Raw genomic sequence first — 23,188 nt, 5'->3', positions numbered from 1 at the left:
GTATCACCCTCTGATCGCCTTTATGCCCCAGGGTGTAGGAAATTTCACCATTTGGTGAAGAGTCGAGGGGACGGCCACCATTCCATGGATCCAGGGCCGTCATAGGATCATGTTGTAAGACGAATCGCAATCAACCACGAGGAACTTGGTTGACATGTTGATTTCTTCGGCGTATACGGGGAGGGTTACCTCCCCGGCGGTTTGCTTGACCTCCCCGCTGAACCCTATAAGGGGGTTATCCTCCGAGTTAGAGCGTCTTCCTCCAGCCCCAGATCCTTGTATGCGGCCTGGAAGATGATGTTGCCGGAGCTTCCATTATCTACCAGTATCTTTTTTACCAGGCAGTTCGCTACAGTGAGTGAAATAACCAGGGCGTCGTGATGCGGAGTGAGAACTCTCTCCTGCTCCTTGGCCGTGAAGCTTATCTCGTCTGTTCCTAGGAGCTGGCGTTTTGGCATGGCTGCCTCTAGGCCGTGCTTGGCGTTCCAGGTGCTTTTCTTCGCAGCTGCATGTCTTATGCCGCTGATTTTCGAACCGCCAGAAATGACATGGATAACTCGGTCCTGTTGCGGTGGCGAGACGGGAGCAGCTTCAGTGGGCTTACTCGTTGTCTCCTTGCTTAGATGGCTCATAGCCTTCTCGGAAAGGAACTCCCTGAGGTGCCCTTTCCTAAGCAGCTCGTTGACCTCGATCTTTAGTGCGATGTAGTCCTCCGTTTTGTGACCGTGGTCTCGATGGAAGTCGCACCAGAAGCCAAGGTTCCGGAAAGAGTCGGGGGCTTTCATCTTCTGAGGCCACTTAACCTGATGGCCCATCTGCCTCAGAACATTGACCAGCTCCGGCCTTGAGATGGAGAGGTGAGATGTCTGGCCACGTGGACACTGGCATCCCTTCTGCGTTCTCGATCGGCCGGTCCTGGTACCTGCCCCGGTTTTGGTTTCCGGAGTCCCTAGCTGGTCTTTGAGAGGGTTTCTCATCTCGCTCGGTTTGGTCTGGTCTGATCGTCTTGGGATCTTGATTTTGTTGCGCTTTGGCACGGCTGGCGACGTCTTCCTCCCATTTGACATGCGCCCAGGCTCGAGATAGGACGTCTTCCATGGTTTTGCACTGATGTTTGGTCAGCTCCTTGTAGAGGTCTCCGTCGGGGAGCAGACCTCTCTTGAAAGCAGAGATAGCAGTGGGGATACTGCATTCGGGGATAGCCACCTTCTCTTGATTGAAGCGGGCTATGTAGCCTCGCAGGGGTTCCGCTCGGTGCTGGAGGATTTTGTAGAGGCTGTCGGAGGTTTTCTCCAGGTCCCTGCTGCTGGTGAATTGCTCCACAAACTTGTCGCTGAGAACCCCAAAGGAGGCTATGGACCAGGAGGGTAAGTTGATATACCATTGCAGAGCGGGTCCGGTCAGAGTGAAGCCGAAACCTTTGCACATGGTAGGTTCGCGTGACCCCTTTAGGAGTGCTACGGCGAGCATCCTTTGTCTGTATTGGGCGACGTGGTCGTCCGGATCAGTGGTGGCGTCATACGCCTTTATGTTGGGGAAAGAGAACTTCCTGGGCATCTCGATCTAGGTGATCTCATCCGTGAAGGGAGTATCTGCGTAGGAGTCGGGGTTGCTATTCCGGATGGGGGGGGAGCTACCCCCGGGAGTCTCTCTACCATGGACTGCAACGCGTCGAGCCTATCAGAGAACATCTGGTGAAGGTGAGCGGTCATAGGAAACTCCGCTCTCGCTGCTCCGTCTGATGCTTCCTTATCAGGCTCGGGCTCCGAGTCGCTGTCCTCCACGTCGTAGGTCTGAGCATCCTTGGCCTTTTCTCGCGTAGATGCGTCTCCTCCCGGCGCCGTAGTTGGGAGATTCGCTCCTGCCCCAGAGTTAGGTGTTTCCAGAGTCGGCATGGGGCGAACCTGAGTCCGGAATCGATGCTTCTTGTTGCTCGCTGCGTTAAGGGCTTGGTTCTCGTCTCGAAGGGTAAGATTCTCCGATTCGAGTTGGCTGAGCTTCTCGACGCTCTGCTCCAGTTGCTTGGAGTGTTTGTCGAGCTTTTCCTTCAGGATTTGGAACTCCGAGGACAGCTCGGGGTTGGTCTCTTCCCACGTTCTATGTAACCCGTTTACTTGACCTTGCAGATCATCGATTTGTCTTTGGAGTTCAGCTTCTCTCTGGGTAGCTTCAGGTAGCTCGTCATGCTCGTCCACCGCCATTATCATGTAGTTTAGATTACTCCCCTCCTTCTAGTGCCAAACTGTTAAGGGATTTTTGTGTAGGATCTTTGTGAGTACCACGCAACGATGGACAAGGCTTAGTATTTATGCTCAGTTCGTATAAGTTGGAGATAAATAGACTTGAAGAGATGTTTTATTGAGTAAACAAGCCGGAGCTACAACGATTGGTGTATAAACCCTAGTTCTAGCCGTCTAACTCTAATCTCTATGTCTTGAAGTGTCGATCTCTTGCTTTAGGGTTTAGGTTCCCTTTATATAGTCTTCCTAAGGCGGGCTTTAGTCGGTTGGAGTAGGTTAAACTCTTCCCTATTCGGAAATATGAAAGATTCTCCCTATCGGAAGTTTTTCATTTCCCCGGGGGGAAGGGGCGGTCCTGGGGACCGGACCTGGAGTACTTCGTAGCGGGGAACCGGGGTTCCTTCTAGCGGGGATCTTGGAAACCGGGGTTCCTTCCAGCGGGGATTCAGAGGCCGGTGTCTTGCCTGGGGTCTAGAGGAATTCAATACCTGAGTATTTTCCCCAACAGTTACAATTATCAAGAAGACGACCTTAGCATGAGCAACATCCATCTTCACATAGGTGATACCACTCAAATTACCCTAAGGAGTGAATTACTCTCTCAAATAAGAGGTTCAGTTGTAGTACTTAGGGATAGAATCCACAAGGAGCTAGGAAACCTATTAAATCTAGTCAAATTATTAATTCTAAGTGTTTGTTGTTTTATGGTTTAAAAGTAAATAACAATCATAATTGAGCAAGTCTATTGCTTGACTAACAAGATGATTGGGGGTGTAACTTATTGGAAGATATTAGATGCATGGTTTCTATTCAGGTGTTGGAGATTATAATCCTATAGATGCCTAACAGTTGCATGCATGATATATTAGAGCTCAACTCCTTAATCACAGTGATCAGCGATGGCAATGTTTCACTAGTTAACTAACTAGATCTTGGACCTCAACTGTCGTCTTTTGATCACAAGAAAGTGTCAATCGATGATCCTATAGGGATATCGATTGATACACCTTCGCAATATCGATCGATTGTCAGAAGACAATATCGATCGATGCTTATAGCTAAGCCCTAGGCGCATTTTGATAATGCTCACTAGTCTCCTAGATCAGCGGTTAGCATCTCTCTAGCAGTCCTAGCATGACAGATTAGATTCAGGACAGGATGGTCAAGGATGCTTGACTCATGCTAATTCCTAGGTTCATGTTCTAGTTAGCAAGGCTAAAACAAGCATTAATGAACAATCAATCAATGAATATCGCAACTTAGCAAATCTATAGTTGGGGCTAATCCCTCTAACCTATTTGAACCATGAATCTAACAAGTGAACTACTGAGACATAGCTAAGCAATTCATGACACAAAATATAGATAAAAACTGCATAGAATAGAATAGATGAATCAATGGAGTTCCAATCACAAATCTATCTATGATTTTCTCTCCTAAAACTCTCTGCTGAAAATAAGAATACAATGGTGGCCAAAAGCTCTCTTGCCTCCTAACACTTAGGCAAGTATATAACTATTAGGTTAAAAACTCGTCAGGGGTAATCTTGTAATTTGGTGAAGCCTTGGGTTTAAAGTCGGCTGGAACCAAGTCGCGCATCTCGCGTTTCGACATCGATTGATGGTACATGATGTACATCGATCGATCATAATCTTCAATCGTCGAGGCTTCTCTTCTGTATCGATCGACGGCACTGGATGTGCATCGAACGATTGCTTCTTCTTCGTATCGACCTTTAATGGTCAGCTCGGATGAAATCTCTTTTAAGCTCCTAAATGCTCCATAATCATCACTTTATTCCAAGATACTCCTGAACCCGAAAACATACCTAATAGGATAGAATATATAATATATAGATAGTAAAACACTTATATACAATGGATGAAAATGGGTCAAATCAAGGGTATATCAACTCCCTCAGACTTACCCTTTTGCTTGTCCTCAAGCAAAACAAACAGGCAGTCTCTCCGAAAGAAATTTGAAAATATCAGGACTTATAGATTTAAAACACAGAAATCATCACCTCTACAATTTCGCAAATCACATCTAAAAAGGCCTAATCACAAAAACACATTATGCATTATCCTAGCTTAGCAACCAAATTCAACTAGTCTACAACTTAACAAATCTTGTCTGACATTCCCCTCTACTAACCTCATTTCTTAGCATAAATATAAAAGTGAATGCTTTACCTTGGGAGTAACGACCACATGATGCAAGGATTTTCAGACAAGTATCTGGAACTGCAGGTAAAAGTTAGTTCCTAAATTCTCTCTCTAATTTCTCTCTTGAGTCAAAGTCTGCTTATACTGCAAGATCAATGACCAAGATTGGACAGGCTTCCATGAATCAAGACTTAATGGTGGTTGCCACCAAGCCTTGTTCACTTCTTTTTGACCTATATCCAAGAATTCTTTGTGAAGCGAGCCTTGGAGATTGCCGCCTCCAAGTCCCGTTCGAATTCTTTTATTGGAATCTTTATGAATCAAGCCTTAATGGTTTTAGCCACCAAGTCCTGTTTAGATTCCTCCTAACTAAATCCTAACTCCTAATTAAGTAATAAATTTCAGATTTTTTTTTTTTTGTTTTGATAAAAACTACTCTAGGGTCGAAATAGAGAGAGGAAATGTGATAAATGAATCTACACAAGGCGTTACCTTCCAGACTTGTCTGAAGAATCCGATCCCATGTATACCAAGCCCAAAGACAAGCGATTATGTCAGGTATAATATTGGAGGTCAGCTTCGGTTCCTTCAAACAATCAAGGCAAATGTGTATAGTTGACAGGTTGATCTACTTTAGCATCTTTAGTACTATCTGCAATCAGTCAATCTAGAATGGTGCTAAAGAGTGGTTAGACATTCAAGTATAAATCAATAATAAGATCATAGTCCCTTTCACATAGCTAAGCATAATTTATTAAAAAAAATTTTTATAAGAATAATAATAAATTATATGAGTAAACCTCCCCCCAGACTTAAATTACACTATCCCAGTGTAACACAGTCGGAGTTATGGTGGAAACTAAATCATAAGTACTCAATGTAACAAGTTAGGAATATAAACCTGACCGGAGTGGGAATTGATCGATGTGCATCGGTATGCATCGATCGTCGTATGTGATTGTAGGTCGATGTCGACGTCTCGTCCACGGTCGATATGGTGATCATCCTACTTGGGTCTTGCAATAAATCTGAAAGAATGAAAACGAAAGTAAATACTAGTAACTAAGAAAACCAATTAAAATTACCTAATAGTGAGTTGTCTCCCACTCAGCGCTTTGTTATAGTCATTTAGCTTGACTGTGTAGGTGTGTGGCTAGTTGGTGGAAAGATAGCTACTTGTTGGGAAACAAGCATTCACCTCATCTCTGCACATTCTGGACCAAGCTGCAATGAAACTTCTTGTGGCCTCATCATTTCTGGTCCATCTCTCATCCATCTTATGTATTGCATTTGAGATGTTCTGTAGCCTTTCTTGGGTGTTTTCAATGCTGAACTGATGCCATCCTATCTTGTCATAGGCGTATGCTGATAGCTCGTTCAGTTCCTCATGCATTGACTCCATTTTGTTTTGTATCAGCTGCTTGGCGTCTGGTGTAGACGTGGTATCGATCGATGCGACCAAGTGTTTATCGGTCGATTCTGGTGCCTTACTGTCGATCGATTTGGAGCGTTCTCTGTCAATCGATGCTGATATCTGGTGTTGAGATGCGAATTGCCTCTGAATGGCTTTGAATTCCTTCTGTAACCACTCTGCATGGCTATCCAGTCCACTGAGTTTGATGTCGAAGGGAAAGTAGATGTCATCACACCGCTTCTCAAACCGGTCCTCCATGGTGTCTATAGCTGTGTAAAGCTTTGATGTGATCTAATCAACTTCTGCTGCTGTGTAGGGAAGATGTTCTGTAGGTTTCTTGACGTCGAGCGATGCCCTACGGAACCTATCGATTGATGTTGAACATTCTTCCTGAAAATCATGTTGATCATTAAGCGTGCCAATGTCCCTCTTGACATTCATCATCTGTGTAGACAAGGTGTCCAAGTATCGCATGATAGGTGAGGTGAAACAGTCGTGCATATCCTCGTATGTTTGTAACATATCTTCCATGGCTGCGAACTTGCTGTCGATCGATGTGATGGTGCAGATATCGATCGATGTGGCTGGTTGTTGGTCCTTCTTGCGAATGGTGTCCAAATATTGTTGTAGCAGATCAATTCTCGTGCTTAACCAGTCCACGTTTTTGTTGAGAGGGTTGTATACGTCGTTAATCTTCGTGTTGATGTATGCGATCTCCCATTCATCCTTCTTCTCTGCCAAACTTTCCGGTTCTGCAGGAATCTGGGATGTTTGTGGCTTGACGTCGATCGATGTTGCTTTGTTGGGGTCGATCGATGTTGCTTTGTTGTCGTCGATCGATGGTGATGTCTTAGCTTCTTTCTCAAGAATGTGCTGCATACTCTCAATCTCTGTCCTCATCTCTGCCATACTTCTGAAAAGCTCATTGTAACCTCTCTCCAAAGGTTGATAAGTGTCATCTACCAATGTCTTGAGTTCATCTCCTAGTTTTTCCTGAGCTCCACAAATACCAGTCACCATCTTATTAATTTCATCCTTGGTGTAGATCTCTGGTGCCAGTTTTGTAGGTTTGAAAGAAGTGGCATGTTCTGGAAGACATATGTGACTCTCCTCAAATAGGGATGCTCTCTCCAGAATTTTTCTGATGTTGTCCTTGGTAACAAGGATCATCTCACCAGCTACGCTCCTTGCATATCCAGACTCATCTCTGTAGATATCATATTCGTCCTTCTGTTCCCATATGAACTTTCTGGCTCCATAGATGTCATAAGCGCGACGTCCACATTCGTAATGTCTGTCGATCGATGGTGAAGGTGCCTCGTCGAATGATGTAAGAGCATCCTAGTCGATCGATGTTTGGCCTACTGGTTGGCACGATTGGTGTGAACCAATTTCTGTTGTGTCGGCCCTTGGATGTTCGTCTGGAACAGCTGGGATGTTGTCTGGAATGTTGCGTTGCTGCATAAACAAGTTGTCTGGTCCATTGGCCAACTGAAGAATATCTGCTATGTCCTCTCTGGATACTTGTAGAATTCTCCCATCCATAGCTCTTGCATGGCCATCTGGGTCCCCGAAAATACCAAATTCATCAGGAGTTAGAAAACCGTAATCAATACTCATATTCTTCTTAGTAAATAAAGAAAGTTTAGGTTTAGAATGAGAATTGATCTATGTTGATACAGGAGTATCGATCGATGGTAGACGTTTGTCTGCTGAATTAGGGTTTTTGGATTGAATGCTCTTCCTTGATGTTCCTTCTGATTTGTTTGTGGGAGCATTCATCTTTTCAGCTATGGTGTCGTGAGAAGTAATCTGGGGTGCAAAAATCCTTATATAGGTATTGGTAAACCTACTTGGAATTGGAATATTCTTTTTTTCCTTTTCGAAGGCGGTGGCATCTTTTGATCACAAGAAAGTGTCGATCGATGATCCTATAGGGATATCGATCGATACACCTTTTCCAATTTCGATCGATTGTCAGAAGACAATATTGATCGATGCTTCTAGCTAAGCCCTAGGTGCAGGTTGATAATGCTCACTAGTCTCCTAGATCAGCGGTTAGCATCTCTCTAGCAGTCCTAGCATGACAGATTAGATTCAGGACAGGATGGTCAAGGATGCTTGACTCATGCTAATTCCTAGGTTCATGTTCTAGTTAACAAGGCTAAAACAAGCATTAATAAACAATCAATCAATGAATATCACAACTTAGCAAATCTATAGTTAGGGCTAATCCCTCTAACCTATTTGAACCATGAATCTAACAAGTGAACTACTGAGACATAGCTAAGCAATTCCTGACACAAAATATAGATGAAAACTGCATAGAATAGAATATATAAATCAATGGAGTTCCAATCACAAATCTCTCTATGATTTTCTCTCCTAAAACTCTCTGCTGAAAATAAGAATACAATGGTGGCCAAAAGCTCTCTTGCCTCCTAACACTTAGGCAAGTATATAATTATTAGGTTAAAAACTCGTCAGGGGTAATCTTGTAATTTGGTGAAGCCTTGGGTTTAAAGTCGGCTGTAACCAAGTCGTGCATCTCGCGTTTCGACATCGATCGATGGTACAGGATGTACATCGATCGATCATAATCTTCAATCGTCGAGGCTTCTCTTCTGTATCGATCGACGGCACTGGATGTGCATCAAACGATTGCTTCTTCTTCGTATCGACCTCTAATGGTCAGCTCGGATGAAATCTCTTTTAAGCTCCTAAATGCTCCATAATCATCACTTTACTCCAAGATACTCCTGAACCCGAAAACATACCTAATAGGATAGAATATATAATATATAGATAGTAAAACACTTATATACCATGGATGAAAATGGGCCAGATCCATGGTATATCAATAGGCCTCGCGCTCCGTCATATTTTGTAAGGAAGGAAGTGGACATCCAGCGGGCTTGAAACGCCTCACCAAGTGAGCGACACTGTCCGGATCCTCCATGATTGGACAATCCTTGGAGTGAGAAAACTGCCAATGAAACGGTTTAGCAACAACTGTATCACCCAAAACACCGAGACGATGGTCTGCACCATTCGTCTTCGCCTTCTTCGGAGCACAATCCCGCCACTCCGAACCAGTTGGGCTATTCGACTTTGTACGAGCAGCAGACTTTTCACCCTCAAGGTCTTCTCCCTCTTGAGGTGAAACTTGCGGAAGTCGGGTCTCCTCGCGAAGAACTTATGTGAGCGCTTCGCTCACGTCTCTGGATCGGATGCATTCCGCACTAACGCCGCCAGCTCGATTTCGTATCCTTTCGGATTTGCGAAGGTTCGTCCTTCTCGATGCCATGTCTTTGGCGAGAAGAAACAAGAATCTATCAGAGTACTGTGATAAACCCTAAACGAAGTAAAGCTTTATAAAGACCAAGGCGTCCCCATATCTCAACGATCTAGATAAAAGAATCTCGAAAACTAAGGAAGCAAAAGATATTCTGAAACCATGTTTATTGATATTACGTGTATACGCACCCCAATTAACCTAATGTGCACACTACCACAATCAAATGGTATGTCGATGTAGCACTTTAGGATCGAATCCACAGATACCAACGATTACACTTTATCTTTATGGGATCAATACTTAGCTAAAACAATATGGGGGTTTTAAGATTTGAGGGTTTCATGAGAAACAAGTAACAAGATTAATTAAAGTATTCAGATAATTAAAATGCTTGCCTAGGGTGGTTTGATCGGGTGTTAAGCAAGTGTGAGCCAAACAATTACTCAAGTTCAATTAAGAGCAAGTCTAGAACTCAGATCACTTAAATAGAACAGTCCACTGTCGTGGTACTGCTCCCTATGCTGATCGATCTTGATACCTAAATTCTTGTTTGGATCAAGACGCGACAGCAATCATTAGAGATCAAGTCCGATATGTTCACAAAACACCCTAACATCTACTTTCGCTGGTTAGGGATGCAATGCTCATTCATAACAGATCTAGCAACCTATTACACGGTTAATGAACAGGTTAAACCTAGGATCTAAAATTAAGTGGCCAGTTTAATGCAATTATTAAGAACATTATGGATGAAGACAATCAATGGTTTCACTTATCTATGTTTAACTCACGGATCTAACACCCAAACACCCTAGACTAAGCAAGTTGACTACTCAGCCATGAACAGAGAAAACACAGAGACAGAGACTGAATAAAACATGTTTAGATAAAATAGAATAAGGGTTCCGGGGGTTCTTCTCTATCGTGAGAGAGATGGAGCCTTCTCCCTTTATAAAGTATCAAATCACAAATCTCTAAAAGCTCAAGTCTGGTCCCTTGTGTAAAAAGTAGCGTAGAATGTAAAAAGAAAGAGAAAAAATATGATATATCAAAGCCACAGGCGTCTGGGAGAAAAATATTGGATAATTAGGGCAAATCCCGTAATGATTTGTAGTTTCCCTAAAAATCTCTGCCGCTGGAACATGCACTCGGGTGCTCCGCTCGATCAGGAACAGTCGCTCGGGTTGCTCTGCTATCGGGAACAGTCACTCAGACTGTTCCGCGTGAAAATCTCCAGATTGCATTCTGTTATGTCCTTTTTGTTCCAGCTGGTTTATCTCCAATCCAATGCAACTCCAGACCTGTAATGACTCGAAAAGGACTAGGAAGACTCGATAAAGACTTGAAAACCAATTAGAAAACATATATACAAGATGCCAAAAACACCATATATCATTTATCCACTCAAAATAATCAAAACTTTGCGACCAAAGATCGCAGAGAACTAAAGTCTGAAACATAAAATAATATTAAAAGATAAAGATCAACTAGAATCGGTATCATCGGGAACAGACGACCCTCCGACTTGATCCACTAAATCTTCAGAAACCTGAGGAAGGTCGAGCCCGGAGATTGACCAATCCGATACAGCAGCCAAAGTAACAAGACCTTCACAGTCCTTCTCCATTTCCTTCAAACGAGCAAGCTCAGCATCCACGGTTAAGCCCCCATCATTGAGCTCGTTCAGAAGATCGATGTTGGTAACCACCTCTTACAACTGGATCTCAACCGACGCCTCCTTCTCCTTGTTCATCCATTTCTCCTTCAAAGACTCTAGGATCTCTCGATATCGTCCCGCGACGTCACGACGAGCGGCGAGAAGCACGACGGATATCTTGATCCCTCTCAACCTCGAGCACTGCGATTTTGGACCTCTGAGCGACCACCTGGGCCGCGAGAGTCGCGTTCTCCTGACAAGTCCTCTTCCAGTCATCGGTCAAGGCCTCGATCTTTTTAGCATCCCTTTTTCCCTCGCGCATGGTGGTTTCGAGCTGCGCCGAAAGTCTCTTGATCTCAGAACCGATGATCTCGATCTCCTTGTCATTCCGAGAAACCTCAACGCGATCCTCCATCACTACAACATACTCGTTGAAGGCTTCCATAACCTATAGAAGACGAAGCTGACAAATAAGAACCTCAGAGCATCTTCTAGAAGGAAAGAAAGCAAGAAACGGACCTTAGAGCTCGCGACCGCCACTTTGGCGTAGGCCTCCTTCTCGGTCGGAGAAGTAAGGGACAGGAGACGGCAACCCACAGATCTCATGCGACCAGCAAGAGAGATCAGGTCATCCTGAGCCGCAAACAGAGGATCATCATCTTCAGAAACAAGTCCCCGGACGGTCGATTCTCGTCTAGAACAGGACGGACCGGGCAACGCAGCCTTCGACGATCGACGTCGCTTACGGGGCTCAACGAGACAGGAGATCGTCGCTCCCCATGAGCATCTTCGTCATCAAAATCCCGAATCGAAATCAAGGGAGGTCTATCAGAAGCTGTGCTCCTCGACGCTAACCCGGAAGCACGAAACACCGACCTCCTCATAAGCTGCCTGGACAATCGGTCCAAAAACTGAGCTTGGATGGACGAAGTCGCAATGATTTCCTGAGAGCACTCCGCCTCATCTTCAGATCTGCCAATAACCGGTGGGGGCCTGTTTGTTCCCCCTCGCATGGCAAAAGCAGCTCGTATTCGGGACTGGTCAAACGATGACCAGTACGAACGACCTCTCCGGAGAACTCCGATCAAACCTGAATCTCGTCCGACATCAAAGAACTTCCGGAATGAACTGAAACAATTAAAGGAAAACGAAGATTTGAATCGCAAATCCTGTGGGAACCGGAATTCACACCGTCGAGATTTGTTAATCGGAGGAAAGCCAAGCTAACCTACCCTTCCCTGAAGGTCGCGGTTATCTGCTGGGCCACGCACAACACAATCAATATGAAAGAGTCGAAAGTAATAAATCGTAAAAGAGGAAAAAGAGAACCAAGAGGTCTTATTTCCGAATTCGCGTTTGAGCGTGAACAACAGGTAAGATCCTAGGCCACGAGAGCTGTCGGTACGTTCGCTAGTCTAGCCACCTAAGTTCTAACCTAGTCGAGTCGCAGCTCGATAGTAAAAACGGAAAAATGCCTAAATTGCTCTAAGTATTAAGTTTGCTCTGAGAAAGCTCTCTCTTGCTCATTGCCTTAAGCCCTCCTTATATAATCTCTCTAGGTCGGTTTGCACCTTTTCCTAGACCGGATTCGTCGCGAGCTGGGCTTTTCCATTTTTCGTCACCCTTCATGATTATCTTCGGAAACTTGACATTTATCTTTTGCTGCAAATAAAAAATAGACCGTCATATCAACCTTAGGCTCAATCCTGTTCTAAAATTGTAAGTGGGCCGTTTAGCCGCGGTTCAGGCCCCTTTTGGGCCGTTTTGGGATTTCGACGTTTTTACGATTTTTCCTAAGAAACAGCCGTTGGTTTTTCCGAAAGGATTCCAATTCCCCGTATAGTTAAGGCAACTGGTGTTCAAGCTAACCATAGCCGTTTTATACGGCAGGCAGGAATCCGTTTCGACGACCAAGTTTTTTATAACTTTTCCCAAAGTCTTTCTTTGATAATCCTAAGCGAGTCGATACATGAATATTGCGTCCAAGGGCCCGAGGATTGTGTTATGGGAACTTAGACGAGGATGCACCATTTCGGGACATGAGGTCGGTCCTCACCCATGGGCGAGGTAACCTCGGTGCGGGTCGTCCTCGCCCATGGGCGAGGTGACCATGGCGCGGGTCGTCCTCGCCCATGGGCGAGGTTACCTCGGTGCAGATCATCCTCGCCCATGGGCGAGGTGACCTCGGTGCGGGTCGTCCTCGCCCATGGGCGAGGTGACCTCGGTGCGGGTCGTCCTCGCCCATGGGAGAGGTGACCTCGGTGCGGGTCGTCCTCGCCCATGGGTGAGGTGATCTCGGTGTGGGTCGTCCTCGCCCATGGGCAAGGTGACCCGTGTTGAGACGGTCGTCGTTCTAGGGCGAGGTGGTCGGTCCTTGCTTACGATTGAGACCTCATCCATACTGATCCTCTTCTCAACGTTCCCCGGTTCACATCCGCGAAAAACTGTCTTTTACTTGATTTAACCGTTTTCCGGAAATGTCTAATTTTCAAGGATCAATCGAGAGTTGGTTTTTCGGGAACTTTCAGGCATTGATTTTGTCATGACCGGTTTTGACCCTAACAGTTAGCCCTCCAGCTAGCTAGGATCCGTAGACCTGGGTGTGAGGTCCTAGCTTGCGGTATGACTTGTTTTGATGGAATTAGACGTAATCGTTTGCCGAAAGTCCGTGAATGAATAGTATTTTTTTTCCTATATATAGGTGGAGTAAGTTTTTTCAAAGTCTTTATTAACTTCTCTTCACAATAAAATTTCTCCAAGGTAGATATTTCTCTTATCCTCTCTCTCTTTACCTTTGTGTCAAAGTTTTTGTCTTTCAAAAAATGACTTCAAGAAAGAGATCCTCTAAGAAAAAGATTTCCCCTCAATCATCTTCTGGCAATCCTTGTACCAATGAGGAGATTGTTCCCAAAGAGGAATTTGAGGTCGAGCAAGAAGAGAAGGAAGAGTACTGGGACGCTTTATGCAGTTCGATAACTCCTCCGCCCAAAGTCTTCTATCCCACAAGACCCGCGACGCAGCTTGATCTTATCCTTTCGAGCAGGACCTCTCCCGCCTATCTTAAGACCCTTCGGGAGTTTTACAGAGTCCCGAGTGGGGTTGTGTTTCGAGTCCCGGTGCATGGGGAGTGTGCGGAGGATCCCCCGGAGGGATTCTTCACATGCTACGAAGCTTTCCTGACACGTTTTCGCATGTGGTTCCCGATTCCTGAGGCCATCGTCTGCGCAGTCGACCGTTTTAAGCTGTCGATCAGTCAGCTAAACGTTGCGGCGTTGCAGAACTTTCTTGGTGTGTTGATCCTGAGCTACGAGCTCGGAATGGACCTCAGCCCCAACGACTTTGAAGGGCTATGGTCAACTCGAAAGACCTCGATTGACTACTCATACCGTATGGCTCCTAAGAGACATATGTCGATAATCCAGGGGCATACTTCAAATGCCAAGGGATGGTTCGAGCGTTTTTTCTATGTTCGAATTGATGGCGCATCCGTCGAGGAGAACTGTCTCCCCTTATTCCGTGGCAAATGGAATTTTCATCGTGGTACGATGGTAGGAAATTTGGTTCGTATAGATACTCAGAGGTATCTAACTAATTTTTTTTTTTTTTTTTGCAGTGAACAGTATCCTCCCCGCGACCCCCAGGGACCTGTTTGCTAAGCACGATCTTCTCCGCAACAGTCCGTTCTTTTGGGATTCCTTCACCCTAGACAAGATCCGTAATGCAGTGGCGCTCTACCGATCGCGAGGCATATTCCGACCTTTACGTGCATCGGATATGGACGAGCCACACCCCGACGCTTGTTGGGGTCAAAATCGATCACGACGGAATCGATGTCCGAAGGTCCTCAGAAAAACCGAATCTCGTTCAAAACTTCAAAAGCCGAGGAAACGAATAGCCGAAACGGATTGCCCGGCGAGCTCGACCATGACACGAGCCAGCTCGCCCGGCAAGAACGACTGTGTTTCCGGTCGACTCACCGGCGAGCTCGGCCGCGACACAAGCCAGCTCACCCGGCGAGCACGACCGTGTTGCGGATTGACTTGCTGGCGAGCTCGTCCGTGACACGAGCCAGCTAGCCCGGCGAGCACGACCATGTCGCCGGTCGGCTCGCCAGCGAGCTCGACCGTGGCACAGATCAGCTCGCACGGCGAGCGCGACCAATTCTCTGTGGACCATTCCGAACCCGGTCCCATCCCATAACCATGCATCTTCGTCAAGAGTTTCCGTAACTCAGTCTTCGGGTCCGTGGATACGACACCAATGTTCCGTCTAAAAAACATCGTCGAAAGTATTCGGGAAGTTGGGAAGGTTATGTCTCTCAAACGGTTTCCTATTCTTCATAGGAGAGCAGGTTACGGTTAACTTAACACCAACTGCCTCGGCTATGCGAAGAAACAGGGTTCCGTTGGAAGAACCATGCCTATCCCAACGGCTACTTCGCGAGTAAAATCGTAAAAACACTTAAGTCTCGATACGGCCTAAAGAGGGTCCGAATTGCGGACAACGGCCCATCTATGGTTCCAAAAGACTTGGGCCCAAAGACTGGTATGACGGTTTATCTCATCTGTGGGAAGAGATAAATGTCAAATTTCCGAAGATAATCACAAAAAGAAGGAAATATGGAAAAGCCCGCTTTGCGACAAATCCGCCCCAAGAAGAGGTAAACCGACCTAAGGTTTAAATCGGAAATAACCAGGTGGAAATCGCCCACAGGCAAAACGAGAGCCGATCAGTCGTCGCACAGCCTTAGAGCCGAAAGTAAACCTAGGTCTTGCCCTAAACCCAGTCATTCTGGTCCATTAACATCTCAAGACATGATACAAGATCTTAAAAACATGTCCCATCGTCTATATCTAATACGCTCACGAAACTTCGCGAAACTTTTAAACGTTTCCGAACGCCCTCGTTCAGTAAGAGCAAACGAACAAGACGATAAACTAAGAGTTAAGATACGAAGTGACTACTCGTATCTTTCCCTCACACTTGGCAGAAGTATAAACTAAAACGCACAGAATGTCAATCATTCATCATATATATAGAAGCCACAAAAAACGGCTAGGACCCAAAGCCACCAAACGGCCGGTCTCAAACAAATAGTTCACATAGCCTCGCAAAGCCATAACACACATAAATCAAATACGGCCACACTCGGCCTAGATACATCAAACCTTGAAATAAAACTAAGGGAAATAATCCCAACAATCCTCAAAGCTCAAAGTCGAAGAACCCGGACATGGAGACCCCGAATGAGCTCGCAGGCTGGTCCACCTCTCCGTCCGCGACTCCGGCACCTTCATCACCAACACCGGTTCCCGCGTCCGCCGTGTCCTCCGAGACCTCGATGGAATCCCAAAGCTGTCAGACCCTTCCTTCGATCGGAGGAACCAAGGATTCGGCATGGGCACACCCGTTCATAAGACCCGACATCTCACCGACCTCGGCAGGAAAAGAGAAGTCCTCGTTCTACGACTTGTAGAGGGTAGCAACCGAGCCACGGCACTCGCGAAAATCGCCCATGAATTCTTGAGCATCCTTAAAGCTCTTGAATTCGGTGGCAAACAATGTAGCCCTCCGCTTCATTTCGGCGACAATCGCTCTCTTTCCTCTCCTCTCCGTACGGACACGGGCCCGAGAATGGAGCTCAGCCTGTCTCTGGCTCTGTTCTTCGACCTCCTTCCGAAACCGAAAGAGTTCTCTTTCAGCCTCCTCGGCTTTGAAGTGAGAGATACGCGACTCCCGGAAACTTCCGTCGAGCGTCGCATTGAACACCCTCATCCCCTGCACGAACTTAAGATCGGAAAAGGAAACAAAAAAAATAATATAATTTAGATCAAAGTTCAAAGGATAAACCTCGTTGATTAAGCTGGAGCCTTCGGCAACTACTTTCCTCCTCGACTCTTCGTCCAGCGACTCATGAGTAGTAAAACCGGGAGGGAGGGAGGCAAAAACGTTGCTGGGAAGGGGAACCTCGCTGGTTCCACTCCTTTCCCCTGGGGAGAAACTAGGGTTCCATTCTGGCAGCGGAGGGTTTCCCAAGACGTTCTCAGAGGCAACTCCCTTGCCTTTCCGAGACCTGGTTCTCTGCCTCTGAGCAGGCAAGACATCAATGACCGGTTCTACGTCATACGGAACGTCAAGAGGCCGAGAGACGGCTCGAGATCGATGGAGCTCCACCGCGCTTCGAATCCGTTCAACGGTGAAGGAATTCCAGAAGAACGGCCTGCCGCGGAGAAGATCTCGCTTGGCAAAAAGATCAGCAGGAGTCGCCGGAAAAAGATCCCGTTCACTACAAGATAATAAAAAAAAAAATCATCTTCGCATGTTTTCAAGGTATCAAAACGAAAAACATAACTATTCGTATTACCACGGGTGAAGTTCCACTCCCGACGGAATAGGTGGAGGTAGCTCTCCTCGACAGACAAAGTGTGCCCCTGAATTATAGCCATGCCCTTCTTTGGCGCCATGCGGTATGAGCCATCGATCCCCGTTCCTCTCGTAAACCAAAATCCCTCGAAGTCACCAGGGTTAAGATCCATTCCTAGCTCGTAACTCGAGATCAACACGCCGAGCCAATGCTGCAAGGCCGGAACGCTTAGCTGGCTGATCGAAAGCCCAAAGTGGTGAAGCGCGCGGACGATGGTACCAGGGATCGGAAACCACATGCGGCAATACACCAGGAAGGCCTCTTAGCAAGTAAAGAAACCGTCCGAAAGGTTCTTCGCACTCTCGTTGCCACTCGGGATCCAAAATACGACTCCACTTGGAATCTGGTAAAAGTCCCTGAGAGTCGTGAGGTAGTCGGGAGAGACCATGCTCGGGGTGAGGGGTGCGAAGGCGAAGGCGAGCCGCAAAGAGCTTTGTAGTACGCATCCTTTGCTTCTTCCTCAACTTCAAACTCTTCTTTCGGGGCGATCACCTCATTGGCAGAAGAGTCACCCGAAGATGAGTGTGAGGAAGAATTCCTTTTTGAAGATCCTTTTCTTGAAGACATTTTCTTTGAGCAAAGAGAGATCTTGGAGAAAAAATTTCTATCTTGGAGGAATCTTTTCTTAAGGGAAGAAATGAGTAAAGAATTTGAAAAACTTACTTCCCTTAAACAATTTTTTTGTTTACTATTCACCTTCAATCTTTCGACAAACGATTACGTCTAATTCCACCTAGAAAAGACCATACCGCAAGCTAGGACCTAACACCCAGGTCCACGGATCCTAGCTAGATGGGGGGCTAAATGTTGGGGTCAAAATCGGTCACGACGGAATCGATGTCCGAAAGTCCTCAGAAAAACCGAATCTCGTTCGAAACTTCAAAAGCCGAGGAAACGAATCGCCCGGCGAGCTCGACCATGACACGAGCCAGCTCGCCCGGCGAGCACGATTGTGTTGCCGGTCGACTCGCCGGCGAGCTCGGCCGCGACACGAGCCAGCTCGCCCGGCGAGTACGACCGTGTTGCCGGTCGACTCGCCGGCGAGCTCGGCCTCGACACGAGGCAGCTCGCCCGGCGAGCACGACCGTGTCGCCGGTCGACTCGCCGGCGAGCTCGGCCGTGACACGAGCCAGCTCGCCCGGCGAGCACGACCGTGTTGCCGGTCGGCTCGCCGGCGAGGTTGACCGTGGCACGGATCAACTCGCCCGGCGAGCGCGGCCAATTCTCCGTGGACCATTCCGAACCCGGTACCATCCAATAACCATGCATCTTCGTCCGAAGTTTCCGTAACTCAGTCTTCGGGTCCGTGGATACGACACCAATGTTCTGTCTAAAAAACATCGTCGAAAGTATTCGGGAAGTTGGGAAGGTTATGTCTCTCGAACGGTTTCCTATTCTTCATAGTAGAGCAGGTTACGGTTAACTTGACACCAACTGCCTCGACTATGCGAAGAAACAGGGTTCCGTTGGAAGAACCATGCCTATGCCAACGGCTACTTCGTGAGTAAAATCGTAAAAACGCTTAAGTCTCGATACGGCCTAAAGAGGGTCCGAATTGCGGACAACGGCCCATCTATGGTCCCAAAAGACTTGATCCCAAAGACTGGTCTGGCGGTTTATCTCATCCGCGGGAAGAGATAAATGTCAAATTTCCGAAGATAATCACAAAGAAGAAGGAAATATGGAAAACCCCGCTTCGCGACAAATCCGGCCCAAGAAGAGGTAAACCGACCTAAGGAGGAGTAAATAAGGAGCACCTAGGACGAAGAGGGAGGGGGGACAAAAGCAGATCAGAGCAACTTAGCACTTAGAGCAATTTAGGCATTTTTTTCCGTTTTTACTAATCGAGCTGCGACTCAACTAGTTTAGATTTTGGTCGCTAGACTAGCGAACGTACCGACAGCTCTTGTAGCCTAGGTTTTTACTTGTTGTTCACGCTCAAACGCGAATTCGGAAATAAGATCCTCTTATTCTCTTTTTCTGCTTATTTTCATTTTATTCTTTCATATTGATCGTGTCGTGTGTGGCCCAGCAGATAACCGGGACCTTCAGGGAAGGCTAGGTTAACTTGGCTTTCCTCTGATTAACAAAACTCGACGGTGTGAATTTCGGTTCCCACAACGCTGTTCTCGATCAGAGGGAGAGAGTTAGGCCCCGAAAGGACAAGGGAATCGCTCTCGAAGACAGAAACTTTGTCTTAGAAGATCTTCCGCTACCCGGATGGAACCCGGGTGATGGGAATGGAACCAGCGAGGCTCCCCTTCCGAACGACTTCTTTGCCAACCTTCCTCCCGGTTTTACTACTCCAGCGTCACTGAATGAAGCGTCGAGGAGAGAAGTGGTCGCAGAAGGTTCTCGGTTGATCAACGAGGTTTAGTCTCTGAAAAATTATTTTTTTGGCGAGTCTTCATTTGTCGTTTCCATGTTTGACCCTTGATTCGTGTACGGAATGCGGGTCTTTAATTCAACGCTTGACGGAAGTTTCAGAGAGGCGCGTCTTTCGCACTTCAAGGCCGAAAAGATCAAGAGGAAGTTCATCCGTTTTCAGAATGACGTTGCGGAAAGAGAGCGCAGACAGGCTGAGTCCCACTCCCGAGCTCTCATTCGTGCGGAGAGAAAAGGGAGGAGGGTGATTGCTGCTGAGTTAGCGAGGAGAGCGACATTGTTTGATGCTGAGTTCAGGAGTTTCAAGGACGCTCAAGACTACGTGGGTGACTTCCGCGAATGCCGCGGTTCGGTTGTTACCCTTTGGAAGTCGCAGAACGCTGATTTATCTTTTCTCTCCGAGGTTGCTGAGATGTCGGGCCTCATGGATGGGTGCGCCCAGGCCGAGTCGATGGTTCCTCCAATCGAGGGGAGGATCCGAGAGCTTTGGGATCCCATCGAGGTTTCGGAGGACACGACGGAAGCGGGAGCCGATGCTACGGACGAGGGAGGAGAAGTGGATCCGCCCGCGGACTCATTTGGAGCCTCGATTTCCGGGTATCTTGACCTTGATCTCTGAAGGTCGTCGGGATTGTTTTCTCTTTTCCTTTATCTCAAGATTTCGTGTAGTGTTTTAGGCCGAGTGTGTTCGTTATTTGAGTGTGCTATGGCCTTGCAAGGTCATTTGACTATGTATGCGGGACTGGCCGTTGGTGGCTTCGAATCCCAGCCGCTCTGCGGCCTTTTTATATATAACGAATGTTCTTTTAGCATTCTATGAGTTTTAGTTTATACTTCTGCCAAGTGTCGAGGGAAAGACACGAGTAGTCACTTCGTGTCTTAACTCTTAATTTGTCGTTCCGTTCGTTTGCTCTTTCGAGGGTATTCAAAAACGTTTAGGAGTTTTACGAAGTTTCGTGAGCGTTTTAGATGTGGACGATGAGACATGTTTTAAGATCTCGTATCAGTTTCGATATCATGCTTTGAGATGTTAATGGACCAGTAGGACTAGGTTTAGGGCAAGACCTAGGTTTACTTTTTGCTCTAAGGCTATTCTTTTTACTGGGCGCCGGCTTATATGACTTGTGTGGGAAGAATCGAGCACTCTCCAGAGAACGTCTGGTGTGCTGAAAAAAAATTTGGATTTTCTTGTATAGCCCGCTATGGTATCCTTGTCGGATATAAGAGAACCTTTAGTTTTTATGAAAGGTTTGACTACGAGTTCTTTTTTAGAGAACATTTTGGACTTGTCCGTCGGGGCCAATCGTCGGGCATTTTGTATTTTAGAGTCACGGATGGACTGTGTATTTGGATAATATCTTTCGAGAAATATTTGCGACGTCTCGCTTTCTCGAAGATATGTCTTTTGCTGTGAGATGGCTACGATCTTCGTTTTTATAGAAGATGCGTTTTTCCGGGCCTCACGGAATCGGAATGTCTTGCGAAGGCGAAGGCGAGCCGCAAAGACCTTTGTAGTATGCATCCTTTGCTTCTTCCACAACTTCAAACTCTTCTTTCGGGGCGATCACCTCATTGGCAGCAGAGTCACCCGAAGATGAGTGTGAGGAAGAATTCCTCTTTGAAGATCCTTTTCTTGAAGACATTTTCTTTGAGCAAAGAGAGATCTTGGAGAAAAAATTTCTATCTTGGAGGAATCTTTTCTTAAGGGAAGAAGTGAGTAAAGAATTTGAAAAACTTACTTCCCTTACTTATACAATTTTTTTTTACTATTCACCTTCAATCTTTCGACAAACGATTACGTCTAATTCCACCTAGAACAAACCATACCGCAAGCTAGGACCTAACACCCAGGTCCACGGATCCTAGCTAGCTAGATGACCTCGGTACGGGTCGTCCTCGTCCATGGGCGAGGTGACCTCGGTGCGGGTCGTCCTCGCCCATGGGCGAGGTGATCTCGGTGTGGGTCATCCTCGCCCATGGGCAAGGTGACCTGTGTTGAGACGGTCGTCGCCCTAGGGCGAGGTGGTCGATCCTTGCTTACGAATGAGACCTCATCCAGACTGATCCTCTTCTCAACATTCCTCGGTTCGCATCCGCAAAAAACTGTCTTTTACTTGATTTAACCGTTTTCCGGGAATGTCTAATTTTCAAGGATCGATCAAGATTTGGTTTTCCGGGAACTTTCAAGCATTGATTCCGTCGTGACCGGTTTTGACCCCAAGGAATCCCCCAAAGGAAAAAGATCGACATTAAGATTAGAAAAGAACTAACCTATATTCTCAGCCCAATTCTAGGGAAGTTAAGAGAAATCGAAGTCGCCCATGGATGCTCGATCCACCATAAAAACGAAAAATTGCTCGCGCAACTTCTCATCGCGGTAAGGGACATCCTCAATAACGTGGCGACCCGAACGCGGAGACACGAGGAAAGTTCTGAGATTTTGCTTGTTCTGCTTCACTAGAACAAGGTGACGAAACTCACCAAGACCAAACGAAAGACTTTCCTCCCTAGCTCTAACCAAGAGCGCTATAAGATGCCTAAGAAATTTCGGGAGGATTTGAGTGAACGATAAACCAAGCTCTGCCAAGATCTCGAGGATAGGCTCCGAAATCGGGAAAGTAAGACCGCAAGATTGGAAGAAAGAAAGATAAGCTCTGCAATATCCTCCTCGAACGGTCTCGGGAGTCTCAGACGCAGAAGCCAAGTCAAGGAAGACGGCGCGGTCGACTCCATACACCGTGTAGAGATCCTCAAGATCGTTGGTCGTTGTCGTCGGATGAGGAAAACTGAATGATGAAGACATCTTAGGTTCAATGATAAAGAAATCTCAAAGCGATAGCAAAAAATAGATGAAGAAGAAGAATCGGAATTGAGACAAAAAAGAAATCCCCTTCGTATTTAAAGCCACCCTGACAGCTCTATTGCCATTCTCGAGAAGAATAATGATGACGTAGGACTCGCCCTAGCGGCGGCTGATATAGCCGTTACGTGCAAGAATAAAAACGCGCCAAACAACGGTCTCCAAAGTTTATCATTAAATTCGAACCAAAATCGTACCGGTTACCAAGCGACGAAATCAGGATTAAAGCAAACCACCTCTTTTTGCTTCGTTCAAACCAAAAGAGGCTGGGGGACAAATTTTGGACCCAATTTTGGCCAATATATTAATGGGCCACGATCAAGTAAAGGGACTGCAAAGAGTTAAAGCCCATAGCGAGCACGCGAGCTCCAGACGGAGACTTCGAAGATCCGGAGATCGCGGAACAGTTGCGAAGATCACGGGAGCAGCCCGTTATAAGGAGATATCGACGCATAAGGAAATGGCACGTTGAAAACCCTAGAGAGAGCTACACCCATACTTCGACCTTGTTTTCATCTATCTTTAGATCTTTTCTCTTAAAGATCTTGTTGTAACGTTCGATCTTGTTTTACTCATTGTATTCGATCTTATTCATCAATAAAAGTCCATTTTTGCCTACCGGAAACTGATTATATCGTTGTGTTTGAAAGATATCGTTGCCCACATCGTTTACGTTCCCTAGATTGAACTCCCGATCACTATCAAATTCTTAGTGTAGATTTTAGGATCTACACTATTCTATTGT

At 46.4% G+C, this 23,188-nt stretch overlaps 1 protein-coding gene across 1 annotated transcript; it reads right to left on the bottom strand.

The window, feature by feature from the left end:
* Window positions 1-224: 224 nt before the first annotated feature.
* On the bottom strand, window positions 225-785 carry LOC106423651. The gene has a single exon (XM_013864429.1). The coding sequence runs from the start codon at window positions 783-785 to the stop codon at window positions 225-227; it is 561 nt and encodes a 186-aa protein (XP_013719883.1).
* Between the last annotated feature and the right edge of the window lie 22,403 nt (window positions 786-23,188).

This window comes from Brassica napus, chromosome C9, assembly GCF_020379485.1.
Source record: "Brassica napus cultivar Da-Ae chromosome C9, Da-Ae, whole genome shotgun sequence".
In the NCBI taxonomy this organism is placed as follows: domain Eukaryota; kingdom Viridiplantae; phylum Streptophyta; class Magnoliopsida; order Brassicales; family Brassicaceae; genus Brassica; species Brassica napus.
This window is presented reverse-complemented; position numbering and strand designations above follow the sequence as displayed.